The sequence below is a fragment of the Salvelinus sp. IW2-2015 genome, unplaced genomic scaffold (genome assembly GCF_002910315.2).
Source record: "Salvelinus sp. IW2-2015 unplaced genomic scaffold, ASM291031v2 Un_scaffold768, whole genome shotgun sequence".
Classification (NCBI taxonomy): Eukaryota; Metazoa; Chordata; class Actinopteri; order Salmoniformes; family Salmonidae; genus Salvelinus; species Salvelinus sp. IW2-2015.
In genome coordinates, this window is record NW_019942607.1 from 424,898 (window position 1) to 443,295 (window position 18,398).

Here is an 18,398-nt window from a genome sequence, read left to right on the forward strand (position 1 = left end):
ATGTATTCGGTGCAATTAGGGGTACATACATTAAATTACTTACATTGTGTTTGCCAATGCCCTTAAGATCTTGTACATTTGATGCAGCGTTGTGATGACTCATTGTCACAATGGTAGGGATTAACTGATCTGGTCTTGGATCATTTACTAGTCATTGTTTCAATGCAACCTTGAAATGTGTGGACGGAGTCCAGGAGCCAAGATGATTTGTATGGACGCCATCATTCCTGAAGAGTGTCTTCTGTTTCCAGAAGGTGTCAAAGTTATCAATAAAAGTGACTCCAGCAGAGCTACAGTAGTCTTCATGTCACTGTCAGACTCAGTACTCAAATAAATGTATTTTGGGGTCTCTATATCATGTAATATGAACCTCACCCTCATGATGATAGTATGAACCTGATCAGTCTGAATTGATTGTAAGTACTTGATATTTACTATAGTGATTACTCTACTTCGGTGGTTTTATATCCATCAATCATCTYGTTTTCTCTTTGCTTGTACACTCTCTGACTCTGACACAAAATATAGTCCTTTATGTCCTACATGATGCAGAATTCTCAGTTCTAAGGCTAACATTGTAAGAGAGACTCAGTGACATTGACCACTGAATATGATATTGACATTATGAGATACTTGCCATGATTCTACTGCTTCCCGACCTGTTGCTTGTTTCCCATAGTTCCCGGTGGCATCACCCCTGAATCGCTGACCTTCACCCCCCTGGAAGACAYGATCTTCCTCAAGTGGGAGGAGCCAGTGGAACCCAATGGTCTCATCACCCAGTACGAGGTAAGGATGCTTCCCACTCTGCTCGATGCCCTCCAATCATCTTCCTCTAAACATCTCCTCCCAAAATGCTCAGGTTCACACTCCTGACCCTCATATCCTAATAGAGTTTGTAGGCATTGATTGGTGTAGTTTAGGTCAGCAAGAGCAGTGTCACAGGCATTGATTAGCACAGGTAAGTTCTAGGAGAGAAATGTCACAGAACTTTTCAAACAGAGAGTTAGACACAAGGACAGAACATTAGCTATATTTTACAGGTGGCTGTTAATTGACGTAATAGACACAACACAGCTGTTTGACGTTAAGAATACAGGCAGAAGCTACAGTACATATCAGCCTCTCTATATGTGTGGCTGTGTATGGCATTTTTTTTACACGCTCATAGTCCATCCCCAGAGCGCTCTCTGTTTCTCTCCGCTCATCTAACAGTACATCTAGAGCTAGCAAATAGTCTGGCACATTGTCACCAAGAGAAGTTAAGAAAAATATTGATCAGCATATACTCTAGCACTGCCATGCATCATCACATTTTTCACCCTCATTTATTAGCACTAATTTATTCATGCTAATTTTGGAGTAGGTCGCAGATGAAAACAGACAATTGGTAACGTTAGTCTTGCTTTCACCCTTTTCTCTTCACCTATGGTAGGGGCTCATTACAGTATTACCTACACCAGCCTCAAGCCTTCACCCAGCCCTCTCTCTTTCAATGTCATCTCAAGGAGGATATTATTAAATGGGATTTGTGGTTTGACATATAAAGTGGATGGATTTTCTCCCCTGTAGCTTCCTGATCTCTCTGAGCTGACAAAGAGAGCTTTAGACACAGCCACAGAAGGAATCCTCTTCATTTCTCTCCCATTAAAGCTTTGACCAGTCTCCCTGAGCCCATCGATCGCCATGACTCCAGCCTCATAAGCCCCTCCTTGGTCCTCTTTGCTCTTTCTGAAGGCTATTATCGGCTTTTATGTTGGCTTTTTTATGAGGAACACATAGGTCTCTGTGTGTACTGTGTACAGTCATTGGCTGTCTTCACAGTTACCACGCCTGCATGGGCATATCGTGCTCTTAAAATAATCTGCATAGTCAATAGTTTGGTTCAAGTCAGTGGGAAGCAAGGCGTGTCTGTGTTATTTAACTTTCCCAGTTTTTACATTACTCTCTGACATGGGTGGAATCCCATAAGACAGTTTGACTGGGTGGGGAAAAAATTGCTTCCAACAGCATCAATATTTCACACAGAACCCATTTCCACATTAGCATGAATGTCCTTCAGGCTTGACCATTATGAATGGATGAGCAAGCCAGACAAAATCATTAACATCTTGTCATGGTGCAACCCGCAGGTTGGGAAATCTGTAAACACACAAAACAATAACGGTTTGATAATGATTCCACTTTCATGAAGAAATAATGGCATTACACTGGACTGGATCACATATGCTGCTGCTACTATTTACGTCACTTTATTTCTAGTTATATGTACATGTTTACCTCAATTACCTTGTACCCCTGCACATCGACTCAGTATATAGCCAAGTTATATACTTATATATTATTATTACTTTTATTATTACATGTTTTACTTTTCTGTTATTTCTCTATTTTCCTGTTGTAAGCACGTGATTAATGCAATTTGATTTGAAAAGCAACATTACCAATCAGTACATTGACTTAGAGCAGCAGCACAATTTTCAAAGTCAGATGTGAATCCTCAGAGAAAATCAATTGAACAAAAGTTAAAAGGTAGTTGCTCCACAAAGTAAATAACTCATGCTCTCAGAAATAATTGCTCTATGAATCATTCTGGTGTCTTTTTCTTATCTGTCCACAGATCAGCTATCAGAGCATTGAGTCGTCTGACCCAGGCATCAATGTGCCAGGACCTAGGAGAACAGTGTCGAAGCTGAGGAATGAGACCTATCACATGTTCTCCAACCTTCACCCTGGCACCACATATCTGATTTCTGTCCGTGCCCGCACAACCAAGGGCTTCGGCCAGACCGCCCTAACTGAGATCACCACCAACATTTCTGGTGAGTGTCAATGTGTGTGTACAACTGCATGTGTATGTGTTCACACTTGAATGTTTGTCTATCCATTTGCATTTGTATTTATTGAGGATCCCTGGGGCACAGCAACATTAAGGCAGTTTCTAACCTTTATTTAACTAGGCAAGTCAGTTAAGAACAAATTCTTATTTACAATGACGGCCTACCGGGGAACAGTGGGTTAACTGCCTTTTTCAGGGGYAGAACGACAGATTTGTATCTTGTCAGCTCAGGGATTCGATCCAGCAACCTTTCTGTTACTGGCCCAACGCTCTAACCACTAGCCTACCTGCCGCCCCATTTACAGTGCATTCGGAAAGTATTCTGACCCCTTCCCATTTTCCACATGTTTTTACATTACAGCCTTATTCAAAAATTGATTAAATACATTTTCTCCTCATCAATCTACAGACAATACCACACAATGACAATCAAAAACAGGTTTTTAGAAATGTTTGCAAATGTATTAAAAATAAAAAACAGACATACCTTACTTACATAACTATGCAGACCCTTTGCAATGAGACAACATATTTTGCTCAGATGCATCCTGTTTCCATTGATCAGAATTAATTCTACAACTTGATGGGAATCCACCTGTGGTAAACTAAATTGATTGGACATCATTTGGAAAGGCACACACCTGTCTATATAAGTTCCCACAGTCAACAATGCATGTCAGAGCAAAAACCAAGCCATGAGGTCGAAGGAATTGTCCGTAGAGCTCCGAGACAGGATTGTGTCGAGGCACAGATCTGGGGTAGGGTACCAAAATATTTCTGCAGCATTGAAGGTCCCCAAGAAGACAGTGGCCTCCATCATTCTTAATGGAAGAAGTTTGTAACCACCCAGACTCTTCCTAGAGCTGGCCACTCGGCCAAACTGAGCAATTGGGGGAGAAGGGCCTTGCTTAGGGAGGTGACGAAGAACCCTATAGTCACTCTGACAGAGCTCCAGAGTTCCTCTGTGGAAATGGGAGAACCTTCCAGAAGGGCAACCATCTTTGCAGCACTCCACCAATCAGGCCTTTATGGTAGAGTGGCCAGACAGAAGGCACTCCTCAGTAAAAGGCACATGACAGCCCGCTTGGAGTTTGCCAAAAGGCACCTAAAGGACTCTCAGACCATGAGAAACAAGATTAGCTGGTCTGATGAAACCAATATTGAATTGTTTGGCCTGAATGCTAAATGTCACATCTGGAGGAAACCTAGCAACGTCCCTAAGGTAAAACATGGTTGTGGCAGCCTTAGGCTGTGGGGATGTTTTTCAGTGGTAGGGACTGGGAGACTAGTCAGGATCGAGGCAAAGATGAATGGAGCAAAGTACAGAGAGACCCTTGATGGAAACCTGCTCCAGAGCGCTCAGGACCTCAGACTGGGGCAAAGGTTCACCTTCCAACAGAACAACGACTCTAAGCACACAACCAACACACTGCAGGAGTGGCTTCGGGACAGGTCTCTGAATGTCCTTGAGTGGCCCAGCCAGAGCCCAGACTTGAACCTGATCGCACATTTCTGGAGAGACCTGAAAATAGCTGTGCACACGACCCTCCCCATCCAACCTGACAGAGCGTGAGGATCTGCAGAGAAGAATGGGAGAAACTCCCCAAATACACGTGTGCCAAGCTTGTAGCGTCCTACCCAAGAAGACTCGAGGCTATAATCACTGCCAAAGCATCTTCAACAAATTTCTGAGTAAAGGGTCCGAATACTTATGTAAATGTAACACTTCAGTTTTTTTTTTTTTTACATTTGCAAACATTYCTTAAAACCTATTTTTGCTTTTTCTGTTTTGGGGTATTGTGTGCAGATTAATGAGGGAAAAAAACTATTGAATCCAATTTAGAATAAGGCTGTAACATAACAAAATTTGGAAAAAGGCAAGAGGTCTGAATAATTCCGAATGCACTGTATCTACAATACAAAATCCATGTGTACGTGTGTGTAGAGTGCGTGTCCATGTGTGTGCTATGTCAACCTTTGTACCTAGCTTGCATCAAAGTTGAACATCAACTGTCTGAAAGATATAACAGGAGTCTGTAAATACACTATACACTGTATATAAAAGGATGTGGACACCCATTCAAATTTGTGGGTTTGGCTATTTCAGCCACACCAGTTGCTGACAGGTATATACAATCGAGCACACAGTCATAGACAAACATTGGTAGTAGAATCGCCTTACTGAAGAGCTCAGTGACTTTCAACGTGGCACTGTCATGGGATGCCAACTTTCCAACGAGTCAGTTTGTCAAATTTCTGCCCTGCTAGAGCTGCCCACGTCAACTGTAAGTGCTGTTATTGTGAAGTGGAAATGTCTAGGCGCATCAACGGCTCAACCGCAAAGTGGTAGGCCACACAAGCTCACAGAACGGCACTGCCGAGAACTGAAGCGTGTAGCGCTTAAAAATCATCTGTCCTCGGTTGCAACACTCACTATTGAGTTCCAAACTACCTCTGGAAGCAACATCAGCACAATAACTGTTCGTCAGGAGCTTCATGAAATGGGTTTCCATGGCCGAGCAGCCGCACACAAGCCGAACATCACCATGCGCAATCCCAAACATCGGCTGGAGTGGTGTAAAGCATGACGCTATTTGACTCTGGAGCAGTGGGAATGCGTACTCTGGAGTGATGAATCATGCTTCACCATTTGTATTTGTATTCATTATGGATCCCCATTAGCTGCTGCTAAAGCAGTAGCTACTCGTCCTGGGGTCCGGCAAAATTAAGGCAGTTATACAATTTTTTAAACATTACAATACATTCATAACAGAATTCAGAACAAACCATCTGGCATTCCGACGGACAAATCTGGGTTTGGCAGATGCCAGGAGACCGCTACCTGCCCGAATGCATATTGCCAACTGTAAAGTTTGGTGGAGGAGGAATAATGGTCTGGGGCTGTTTTTCATGGTTCTAGCTCCTTAGTTCCAGTGAAGGGAAATCTTAACACTACAGCATACTGTACAATGACATTCTAGACGATTCTGTGTTTCCAACTTTGTGGCAGCAGTTTGGGGAAGGCCCTTTCCTGGTTCAGCATGACAATGCCCCGTGCACAAAGCGAGGTCCATACAGAAATGGTTTGTCGAGATTGGTGTGGAAGAACTTGACTGGCCTGCACAGAGCCCTGACCTCAACCCCATCAAACACCTTTGGGAAGAATTGGAACGCCGACTGCCAGCCAGGCCTAATCACCCAACATCAGTATCCGACCTCACTGATGCTCATGGCTGAATGGAAGCAAGTCCCCGCAGCAATGTTCCAACATCTATTGGAAAGTTTTCCCAGAAGAGTAGAGGCTGTTAAAGCAGCAAAAGGGGGACCAACTACATATTAATGCCCATGATTTTGGAATGACATGTTCAACGAGCAGGTTTCCACATACTTTTGGTCATGTAGTGTATGTCTGAAGGGTGTTACAGCAATATGTTAATTGATATTGCACATGGCTGTATTCACAACTCCTCTGGGTCTCAAGTGAATGTTGTGAGATTCATTCCTTTGTATCCATCAGAGGAAAATATACCAATGTCATGTCCTCTTCTATATGGTGTATGTCTCTCATCAATTTCATAGATTCCCAATACTGCAGTCTCTCTATCCGAGGTAAGGTATCTCACTGAAGACTGTCTGTGCTTGTGCAGTTGTGTAGCTAGCTATAGTAGGTTTCACTCACTCTGTGCTATTATCAGGGTCTGAAATTTGACTTTCAACCTCAGTTGCTTTATCCTCTTGCAGTGGCAAAACAACTCCTCCAAGAATATAAGTACTACCACTCCCATCCTCTCAAAAGAATTGACACCCTTTCATCGCATACAACAAAGCACAAACAGCAGAGAGGAAACAACGGTTGTTATGTGTAAGGATAGATGCAGTGCTATCTTCATGGGACCATGCAGCATCTCCCAGATGAGAGAGAGACAGACTCTGAGCTTATTACTGAAGAAGGAAATCCATCCCTGGTGTTCCATTCACTTTTAATGATGCATGTTTACCTCCACCTCAGAGGAAACCTCAATGTATCTCTCTCTCTCTCTCTCTGTCTCTCTCTGTCTCTCTGTCTGTGTGTGGGTTCCTCTGTCTCTCTGCCTCTCTGTTCTCTCTCTCTTCTGCTCTCTCTCTCTCTCTCTCCTCTCTCTCCTCTCTCTCTCTCTCTCTCTCTCTCTCTCTCTCCTCTCTCTCTCTCTCTCTCTCTCTCTCTCTCTCTCTCTCTCTCTCTCTCTCTCTCTCTCTCTCTCTCTCTCTCTCTCTCTCTCTCTCTCTGTCTCTCTCGTGTCTCTCTCTCTCTCTCTCTCTCTCTCTCTCTCTCTCTCTCTCTCTCTCTCCTCTCTCTCTCTCTCTCTCTCTCTCTCTCTTCTCTCTCTCTCTCTCTCTCTCTCTCTCTCTCTCGTCTCTCTCTCTTCTCTCTCTCTCTCTCTTCTCTCTCTCTCTCTCTCTCTATCTCTCTGTCCTCTCTCTCTCTGTGTCTCTCTCTCCTCTGTGTCTCTCTATCTCTTCTGTGCTCTCTGTGTCTCTCTCTCTCTCTCTCTCCTTTCTCTCTCTGTGTCTCTCTGTGTCTCTCTCTCTCTGTCTCTCTGTGTGTCTCTCTCTCTCTCTCTCTCTGTCTCTCTGTCTCTCTGTCTCTGTCTCTGTCTCTCTGTCTCTCTCTTTGTATCTCTGTCTGTGTGTGTCTCTCTCTCTCTGTGTGCAAAGGAGAGTACTAAGAGTTATTTAATTATAGATGTACAGTTCAATCACTCTTTGGTGGCTGTACGTCAGACAGGGACCTGCTGGTACGTGGCCAGAGAGAGAGTACAAAGGCCATTATGTGTCATCCTCCCCCTCCATACCCCCTCGAATGGCCTACAGTGCAGAACATTCACTTGTACTGAACATCTATCATTGTGAAATTGACAACAAGCTTACAGCGCTTATAATGAACTCCACATAATGTACGTGCACCCCTACTAAGACAGCCACAGAGCCTGCCTTATACAGTCTTCCAGAGTGAACTACCACAGAGCACACACTGAACTGTACACAACCCTCAAGCTCATTTTTACTTTATCTCCATTGAGCTTACTACAACAAACCCCCTCAAAACGAACTCCCAACTGATCAACACCTTACTGACATCAAACAACTCACACTCTTTGTAACACGCTAGAGCTTTTGTTACGCTCTAGCGTGTTACAACACTTATTAAACACCTCACTTTAATTGAAGGCAGCTTTTTCAGCTAGCTGCAATTTTCCAAATCCTATTTCTTTATACCATAATCATTCATCTCTCCGTAATAGTTTACCTTTCCTCCCCTTCACTAATTGACTAGGGATATTAAAGACACGCCGTGCAGGAGGCATCTCCTGGGAGAACCGCAGCTTTGGCCAAATCCCTTTAAATGAGAAGCTCCTACTATTTGTCCTCCACTTCCAGGACTTTTAATTGCACTCGGTATCCAAGACAACCAGAACATATGGAAATTCGATGGGGCTGCAGACCTTTTATGAGAGAATAGGGAAAGAGGCTGTATGTTTATTAGATAGGATGTGTGGATAGACACAGTTCAGCTGGTTTTAAAGGGGACTGATGAAGGATGTGTCTGTGTGCATGTGTGTGTCTCTGCGTGTGAGTGTGTGGCGTGAGAGTATGTATGTGTGTGAGCATGTGTATAAGTGTGTTTATGTGTGCGTATGTATATTATCTTGTTTATTACAAGGTCAGTCTAATTGCTATATAATATAACTTTATCTGTACTCCTGTGCTCTGTCTCCTCAGCTCCAATGTTTGACTATGGAGACATGCTGTCCCCTCTGAGTGAAACTGAGAGCACGATCACTGTGTTGCTTCGCCCCGCCCTGGGCAGGGGAGCACCCGTCAGGTGAGAACACAACAGCAACAGACACACACAGACATGTACATAAATATATGCATTTGCATTGTGTGCCCCCCCAACCCCCCAACCCCTCTTTTTACGCTGCTGCTATTCTTTGTTTATCATATATGCATAGTCACTTTAACTATACATTCATGTACATACTACCTCAATTGGGCCGACCAACCAGTGCTCCCGCACATTGGCTAGCCGGGCTATCTGCATTGTGTCCTGTCACCCTCCAACCCCTCTTTTACGCTACTGCTACTCTCTTTTCATCATATATGCTTAGTCACTTTAACCATATCTACATGTACATACTACCTCAATCAGCCTGACTAACCGGTGTCTGTATGTAGCCTCGCTACTTTTATAGCCTCATCACTGTATATAGCCTGTGTTTTACTGTTGTTTTATTTCTTTACTTACCTATTGTTCACATAATACCTTTTTTGCACTATTGGTTAGAGCCGGCAAGTAAGCATTTCACTGTAAGGTACACCTGTTGTATTCGGTGCGCTTGACAAATGAACTTTGATTTGATATATGATTTATAGACATTTTGATGTCACATTTACAGCACATACATATTATGACATACATACATACATACATACATACATACATACATACATACATACATACATACATACATACATACATACATACATGCCAATGCCCCTATATGACGGAACTTAATGAGAAACATCTTACAATAATGTATACCAACATCTTGTACTGTGCTCTCTCTCCACCAGTACGTACCAGGTTGTGGTAGAGGAGGAGAGTGGCAGGAAGGTGAAGAGGGAACTGGAGGTTCAGGACTGTTACCCTCTGCCCATGTCCCATGGGGAGGCCCAGGCCAGAGGGACCCCCCACTACTACACGGCCGAGCTGCTTCCCAGCAGCCTGCCTGAAGCCAGCCCCTTCACCGTGGGGGACAACCACACCTACAATAGCTACTGGAACACCCCGCTGGACCCCCGTAAGAGCTACCTCGTCTACTTCCAGGCCATGAGCAACTTCAGAGGGGTGAGTACAGGACTTGAAGAAGGCTGTGGCTGATTTCTAGATCAACCCCTAGTCCCAAGGTGATCTGAAATTATGGGTAGGTAAGCAATAGGTCGTTATCACAATATGGTTTAGAGCATTTGATTTGGCTGCTGGGAGACCCCCAGCTCGTTTAAAACTTGCTACCTGCAGTTTAAGGGATATTTAAATAAATGTTATAACTATTTGGTTTTAATATCATCACTTCTTGAAGAGCATAGTCAGAACTATACATTTCCAATTATTCCACATTTAGCTCTATGATCAGAGTTATACGACGAGTAACTCATGCTTTTGATGATCAGGTAACATCAATTGATCATGTACTGTATTCAGATATGTGAGTGTGTCCTATCCAAATAGCTAGCTAGCTAAGCAAACATATTGTCATTTAGCTTGCTTCATCAGAGATTAGGATTTTGGAAAGAGTTTGGCATGGGCAAATCACTTGTCAGAAAATGTAAAAGACACGGCGTGGCTAATCTCAGTGCGACGGCTCCCGGTGAGAGCAGTAGTCCAATGGAGAAGTTATGTTAAAATAAAAAAATGCCAGAAACACTTCAACACTTATTATTAGAATGTAGCAGAACAAAGCAAATCTGGGAACAAATGCAAGATATTGGAGACACTATTCAAGTCAGCCATACTGAGAACAATGGGAAGTTATTAACCTTTTATATATATATATACAGATATATATATATATATATATATATATATACACATATATAATGTAAATGTGATGTAATTTACAATGTATGGTAATAATCCAGTTTAAAAATAATAAAGATAATAATAATAAAGCCTAATAATATAATTTAAATGCACAAAAAAAGGAACAAAACAAGAAATTATGCAAACAACTGATTGTATGTCATGAAAGAGAAAAGAAGCAGAGAAATATGGTTTAACAGCTAATGTTGTTTAAAAAAATGTATGGTTTTCTGTCGGACTGCTGTCATTACCACTATAGATGGCAAGAAAATCAAACAATGTTTGGATATAGCCATCAAGTTTATTCCCTGAAAGTTAGTTTGTTAACTAGCCATGTTGAAGTGATCTGTTCTGAGCTAGCAAACCAATTTGACGTGGTCCATCAATAAATATACAGTTGAAGTTGGAAGTTTACATACGCCTTAGCCAAATACATTTAAATTCAGTTTTTCACAATTTCTGAAATTTAATCCTAGTAAAAATTCCCTGTTTTAGGTCAGTTAGGATCACCACTTTATTTTAAGAATGTGAAATGTCAGAATAATAGTATTGAGAATGATTTATTTCAGCTTTTATTTCTTTAATCACATTCCCAGTGGGTCAGAAGTTTACATTCACTCAATTAGTATTTGGTAGCATTGCCTTTTAAATTGGTTAATTAATCTTGTCAATAGGGGGGGCGCTGTTTTGATTTTGGAAAAAATCGTGCGCAATTTAAACGGCCTCGTACTCTGTTCTAGATCATACAAAATGCATATTATTATTACTATTGGATAGAAAACACTCTGAAGTTTCTAAAACTGTTTGAATTATATCTGTGAGTAAAACAGAACTCATTTGGCAGCAAACTTCCATACAGGAAGTGAAAAATCTGAAAACGAGGCTCTGTTTCAGGGCCTGCCTATTCAACTGGCTTTTATTTATCGATATGTATGCACTTCATACGCCTTCCACTAGATGTCAACAGGCAATGGAAGGTTGAATGGGGTGTCTAGCTTGATCTGAGGCCGAATAAGAGCTTTTGGAGTGACAGGTCCGGTATTTTCTTTGTCTTCGAGCGCGCGGGGGAGCTCGACATTGTCTTCTGAAAAGCGTTCGGTATACACGGCGAATATCTCCGGCTCTGATTTTATTTGATACATATGAGAAAAACATCATAAAGTAGGTTTTTTCAACTGGGATTTTCCGTTCTTTGCGCCAAGAGAGGATGGGAATGTTCGCGCCATAATGCTAGCCAAGGTTGCTAATTCGACAGAAGAAATGGACATTCTAAAACCAAACAATGATTTATTCTGGAAATAGGACTCCTTGTACAACATTCTGATGGAAGCTCAGCAAAAGTAAGAAAACATTTATGATGTTATTTCGTATTTCTGTGTAATATGTTGATGCCTATTCTCCGCCGTGTTGGTGAGCGCTGTCTCACAATAACCCAAGCTGTATGTTGTGGTAAAGTTATTTTAAAAAATCTAACACAGCGGTTGCATTAAGAACCAGTGTATCTTTCATTTGCCATACAACAAGTATTTTTATGTAAAGTTTATGATGAGTTCTTTGGTCAGATTAGGTGAGCGTCCAAAATATCTCCGGACATTCTGGGGAAATCTTGCTACGTATTCACAATGTATAACCACGATTTGCAGCTCTAAATATGCAMATTTTCGAACAAAACATAAATGTATTGTATAACATGATGTTATAAGACTGTCATCTGATGAAGTTGTGGTAAGCTAATATAATTCTATATTGTGTTTTCGCTGTAAAACACTTAAAAAAAAATGAAATATTGGCTTGATTCACAAGATGTTTATCTTTCATTTGCTGTACACCATGTATTTTTCATAAATGTTTTATGATGAGTATTTATGATGGTGGCTGCAATGTAAAACTATGATTTATACCTCAAATATGCACATTTTCGAACAAAACATAAATGTATTGTATAACATGTTATAAGACTGTCATCTGATGAAGATGTTCAAGGTTAGTGATTCATTTTATCTCTATTTTATCGGTTTTGTGAAAGCTACCTATGCGGTGGAAACATGGTGAAAATATGCGGTTGTGTGTTTGGCTATTGTGGTKAGCTAATAGAAATACATATTGTGTTTTCGCTGTAAAACATTTTAAAAATCGGAAATGATGGCTGGATTCACAAGATGTTTATCTTTCATTTGCTGTATTGGACTTGTGATTTCATGAAAATTATATTATATGATATCCCTGTCCCGTTAGGCTAGGCTAGGCTATGCTAGTCAGCTTTTTTGATGAGGAGGATCCCGGATCCGGGAGGGTGATGAAGTAGAGGTTTTAACTTGGGTCAAATGTTTTGGGTAGCCTTCCACAAGCTGCCCACAATAAGTTGGGTGAATTTTGGCCCATTCCTCCTGACAGAGCTGGTGTAACTGAGTCAGGTTTGTAGGCCTCCTTGCTCGCACATGCTTTTGCCGTTCTGCCCACAAATGTTCTATTGTATTGAGGTCAGGGCTTTGTAATGGCCACTCCAATACCTTGACTTTGTTGTCCTTAAGCCATTATGCCACAACTTTGGAAGTATGCTTGGGGTCATTGTCCATTTTGAAGACCCATTTGTGACCAAGCTTTAACTTCCTGACTGATGTCTTGAGATGTTGCTTCAATATATCCACATAATTTTCCTACCGCATGATGCCATCTATTTTGTGAAGTGCACCAGTCACTCCTGCAGCAAAGCACCCCCACAACATGATGCTGCCACCCCCGTGCTTCACGGTTGGGATGGTAATCTTCGGCTTGCAAACATCCCCCTTTTTCCTCCAAACATAACGATGGTAATTATGGCCAAACAATTMTATTTTTGTTTCATCAGACCAGAAGACATATCTCCAAAAAGTATGATCTTTGTCCCCATGTACAGTCTTTTTTATAGCGATTTTGGAGCAGTGGCTTATTCCTTGTTGAGCGGACTTTCAGGTTATGTCGATATAGGACTCGTTTTACTGTGAATATAGATATTTTTGTACCTGTTTCCTCCATTATCTTCACAAGGTCCGTTGCTGTTGTTCTGGGATGATTTGCACCGAAGTACGTTCATCCTAGGAGACAGAACGCTTTCCTTCCTGAGCGGTATGATGGCTGCGTAGTCCCATGGTGTTTATACTTACGTACTATTGCTTGTACTAACGAACGTGGTACCTTCAGGCATTTGGAAATTGCTCCCAAGTATGAACCAGACTTGTGGAGGTCTACATTTTTTTCTAAGGTCTTGGCTGATTTCTTTTGATTTTCCCATGATGTCAAGCAAAGAGACACTGAGTTTGAAGGTAGGCCTTGAAATACATCCACAGGTACACCTCCAATTGACTCAAATGATGTCAATTAGCCCATCAGAAACTTCTAAAGCCAAGACATCATTTTCTGTAATTTCCCAAGCTGTTTAAAGGCACAGTCAACTTAGTGTATGTAAACTTCTGACCCACTGGAATTGTGATACAGTGAATTATAAGTGAAATAATCTGTCTGTAAACAATTGTTGGAGAGATTACTTGTGTCATGCACAAAGTAGATGTCCTAACCGACTTGCCAAAACTATAGTTTGTTAACAAGAAATTTGTGGAGTGGTTGAAAAACAAGTTTTAATAACTCCAACCTAAGTGTATGTAAACTTCCGACTTCAACTGTAGGTATTCCTCTAGTCTAGATGGGATAAGGAAGTGTGCAGTGCGATGGCGATTTGGTCTATTGGGGCAGTAAGCAAATTGAAGTGGGTCTAGTGTGTCAGGTAAGGTAGAGGTGATTTGATCGTTGACTAGTCTCTCAAAGCACTTCATGATGACAGAGGTGAGTGCTACGGGGCGATAGTCATTTAGTTCAATTACCTTTGCTTTCTTGGGTACAGGAACACAGGTGGACATCTTGAAGCATGTGGGGACAGCAGACTTGGATAGGGAGAGATTGAATATATCCGTAAACACTCCAGCCAGCTGGTCTCCGAATGCTCTGAGGATGCGGCTAGGGTTGCCGTCTGGGCCGGCAGCCTTTCGAGGTTTAACACTTTTAAATGTCTTACTCACGTCGGCCACGGAGAAGGAGAGCTCACGGTCCTTGGTAGCGGGCCGCGTCGGTGGCACTGTGTTATCCTCAAAGCGGGCAAAGAAGGTGTTTAGCTTGTCCAGAAGCAAGACGTATGTACAGTTGAAGTCGGAAGTTTAACCTTTTGTCAATAGGGGGAGCTGTTAGCACTATTTTTTTTTTTACATTTCCAAATTAAACTGCCTCGTACTCAATTCTTGCTCGTACAATATGCATATTATTATTACTATTGGATAGAAAACAATCTCTAGTTTCTAAAACCGTTTGAATTATGTCTGTGGGTGAACCAGGACTCTTTCTACAGCGAAAATCATGACAGGACATGCGAAGGTCAGAAAACTAGGCTCTGTTCTCAGATCAGTTTAAAGCTCTGTGTGTGCCCTATGGGTCGAAATGAACTGCACCCGCCTTCCCCTGGATGTCAGTAACCAATGAGAAGTGGAATGGAGTCTCTACGTATTTCTCAGAGTTTAAAAAAGGCCATGGAGTGACATGTCCGTTCTTTTGGACGCTCGTCAAGGCGCAAGAGAGGACATCAGAATGGCATGCTCAAAAGCTCTCGTTATCGGCATAAGATATATCCGTCTGTGATTTAATTCGATATAGGTGTTAGAAACATCATAACGAAGTTATTTTAAACCGATTTATATCAGTTTATGCGAGTATATTGCTATTTTCTGAATTTTCGTAGTATTGCGCTTTGAGGATTTGGACATGTGTGTGCCACGTAGCTATTGTTAGCTGCTAGTTTCGAAGTTGAAGAGGACGTTTTACAACAAAGCAACGATTCTTTTGGACAAAGGACAACTTGCCCAAGATTCTGATGGAAGCTCGTCCAAAAGTAAGAGCTATTTATGATTTTATTCCGTATTTATGTGGAAAAATGTAAACGCATTTGTCGGCCATTATTGCGGCACTAGTCTGGCTGTAACGCACACTGTATGTCTAGTAACGTTAATTTTAAAAATCTAACTCAGCGGTTGCATTAATAACTAATGCATCTTTCATTTGTAACGGCATTCTACGTCGTCCTCCTCCGACGAGGAGAGGAGAGAGGGATCAGATGACCAATGTGGGGCAGCGAGGTATGTAGACATAATGAATTTATTAGACACAACGAACACTGACAGAAACTATACTTGAATATTTACAAAATAACAAACAAACAACGTAGACTGACCTGAACATGCAAACTACATATAACGAAGCACGCATGAACAGGAACGAACGACAAGACGAGACAGTACCGTGTGGTGCAATAAACACAGACACAGCGACAATCACCCACAAACAAACAGTGAGAACAGCCTACCTTAAATATGGTTCTCAATCAGAGGAACGTCAACACCTGCCTCTAATTGAGAACCATATCAGGCACATTAAACCCAACATAGAAACACAACACATAGAATGCCCACCCAGCTCACGTCCTGACCAACAAAACAAAGGATTAACACAATAACTAGGGTCAGAACGTGACAGAACCCCCCCCCACAAGGTGCGGACTGCGACCGCACCACCTAAACCTATAGGGGAGGGTTTGGGTGGGCATCTGTCCGCGGCGGCGCTCTGGCGCAGGACGTGGACCCCACTTCACCCTTGTCTTTGTCCGCTTCTGTGGCCTCCTCAAAGTGGCGACCCTCGCCACCGACCTTGGACTGAGAACCCTAGACATGGGTCCCGCTGGACTTAGGGGCAGCCCCGGACTGAGGGACCGCTCCGGACTGGCTGGCTCTGGCGGATCCTGGCTGGCGGAAGGCTCCGGCGGATCCTGGCTGGCGGAAGGTCGGCGGATCTGGCTGGCGGAAGGCTCCGGCGATCCTGGCTGGCGGAAGGCTCCGGCGGATCCTGGCTGGCGGAAGGCTCCGGCGGATCTGGCTGGCGGAAGGCTCCGGCGGATCCTGGCTGGCGGAAGGCTCTGGCGGATCCTGGCTGGCGGAAGGCTCTGGCGGATCCTGGCTGGCAGAAGGCTCTGCCGGATCCTGTCTGGCGGAAGGCTCTGCCGCGTCCTGTCTGGCGGAAGGCTCTGGCTGCTCCTGTCTGGCGGAAGGCTCTGGCTGCTCCTGTCTGGCGGAAGGCTCTGGCGGCTCTGTCTGGCGGAAGGCTCTGACGGCTCGGGACAGACGGGCAGCTCTGACGGCTCGGGACAGACGGGCAGCTCTGACGGCTCGGGACAGACGGGCAGCTCTGACGGCTCGGGACAGACGGTCACCTGTAGGGAGGAGACGGAGAGACAGCCTGGTGCGTGGGGCTGCCACAGGACCACCAGGCTGGAGAGACCTACAGGAGGCTTGATGTTAAGAGGCACCTGAAGGACGGGCTGTGGGGGAGCACTGGAGCTCTGGTGCGCAGCCTTGGCACACCCCCAGGGCTGGAATACTACTCCAGCCCGTACCCTCCAAGTGCGCAGGCACAGGTTGAACCGGGCTGGTGGATGAGCACTGGAGATCTAGTGCCTACTACGCGCACCTCTCCCTTAGGCCTCCACTCCACATTTCCCGGTACGAGCGGAGCGTAAGGCATAGGACGCACTGCACCCTCCCAGCGCCCCGGAGACACAGCACGCAGAGCCGGCGCAGGATACCCTGGACCGAAACTGCGTACCGGAGACCAGACACGCTGAACAGGCACAATACGCCCCGGCTGGATGCCCACACTCACATGAACACTTTCGGGGGGCTGCCCTATAGGCGACGGGCTATGGCCACGCACTGGCGACACCGTGCGCTTAACCGCATAACACGGTGCCTGACCAGTGACGCGTTGCTTATAATAAGCACGAGGAGTGCGCTAGGTCTGCTACCTGGCTTAGCCAACTCCTCTCTAGCCACCCCCCAAAAATTCTGGGGTTGCCTCTCGTACCTGTCGCGCTGCCGTGCTGCCTCTCATATCGCCGCCGGCTCAGCTTTCGCTTCCTCCAGCTCAGCTTTGGGGCGGCGATACTCCCAGCCTGTGCCCAGGGTCCTTCTCCGTTCAAAATCTCCTCCATGTCCAGGAGTCCTGGGATTTCTGCTGCAGCTGTTGCTGCCCTTTTCCCGCTGCTTGATCCTTTGTGGGTGGGTGATTCTGTAACGGCATTCTACGTCGTCCTCCTCCTCAACGAGGAGAGGAGAGAGGGATCAGATGACCAATGTGCAGCGAGGTATGTAGACATAATGATTTATTAGACACGACGAACATGACACGAACTATACTTGAATATTTCAAAATAACAAACAAACAACGTAGACTGACCTGAACATGCAAACTACATATAACGAAGCACGCATGAACAGGAACGAACGAACGAGACGAGACAGTACCGTGTGGTGAAATAAACACAGACACAGCGACATCACCCAAAAAAACAAACAGTGAGAACAGCCTACCTTAAATATGGTTCTCATCAGAGGAACGTCAAACACCTGCCTCTAATTGAGAACCATATCAGGCACATTAAACCCAACATAGAAACACAACACATAGAATGCCCACCCAGCTCACGTCCTGACCACAAAACAAAGGATTAACACAATACTAGGGTCAGAAGTGACATCATTAGCTGTCCAATCTGTATTTTTTAGTCAATCTAATCGATAAATAATCGTAAACTTAGTTGCCTTTCAAGATGGCGCCGGCCCGATGCATGCCATGTTTTGCCTGATTACATTGCATAACCACGATTTGTGATGCTAAATATGCACATTTTCGAACAAACTCTATATGCATGTGTTAATATGATTTCACAGGACTGTCATCTGAAGAATTCTGAGAAGGTTAGTGAAAAATTAATATATTTTGGTGGTGATAATGTTATCGTTCTTTTTGCCTTGAATCAATGCTGGGGTGATGTTAGCTCATGTGGTATGTTAATATAACGATATATTT

At 43.6% G+C, this 18,398-nt stretch overlaps 1 protein-coding gene across 1 annotated transcript in view; it reads left to right on the plus strand.

The window, feature by feature from the left end:
- Positions 1-18,398, plus strand: part of LOC112068845 (receptor-type tyrosine-protein phosphatase U-like) — a 313,338-nt gene that overhangs the window by 196,578 nt on the left and 98,362 nt on the right. Inside the window, 4 exon segments of the mRNA XM_024136057.2 lie at positions 680-789; positions 2,621-2,822; positions 8,600-8,702; positions 9,455-9,728. Coding sequence (XP_023991825.2) covers positions 680-789; positions 2,621-2,822; positions 8,600-8,702; positions 9,455-9,728 — 689 coding nt within the window.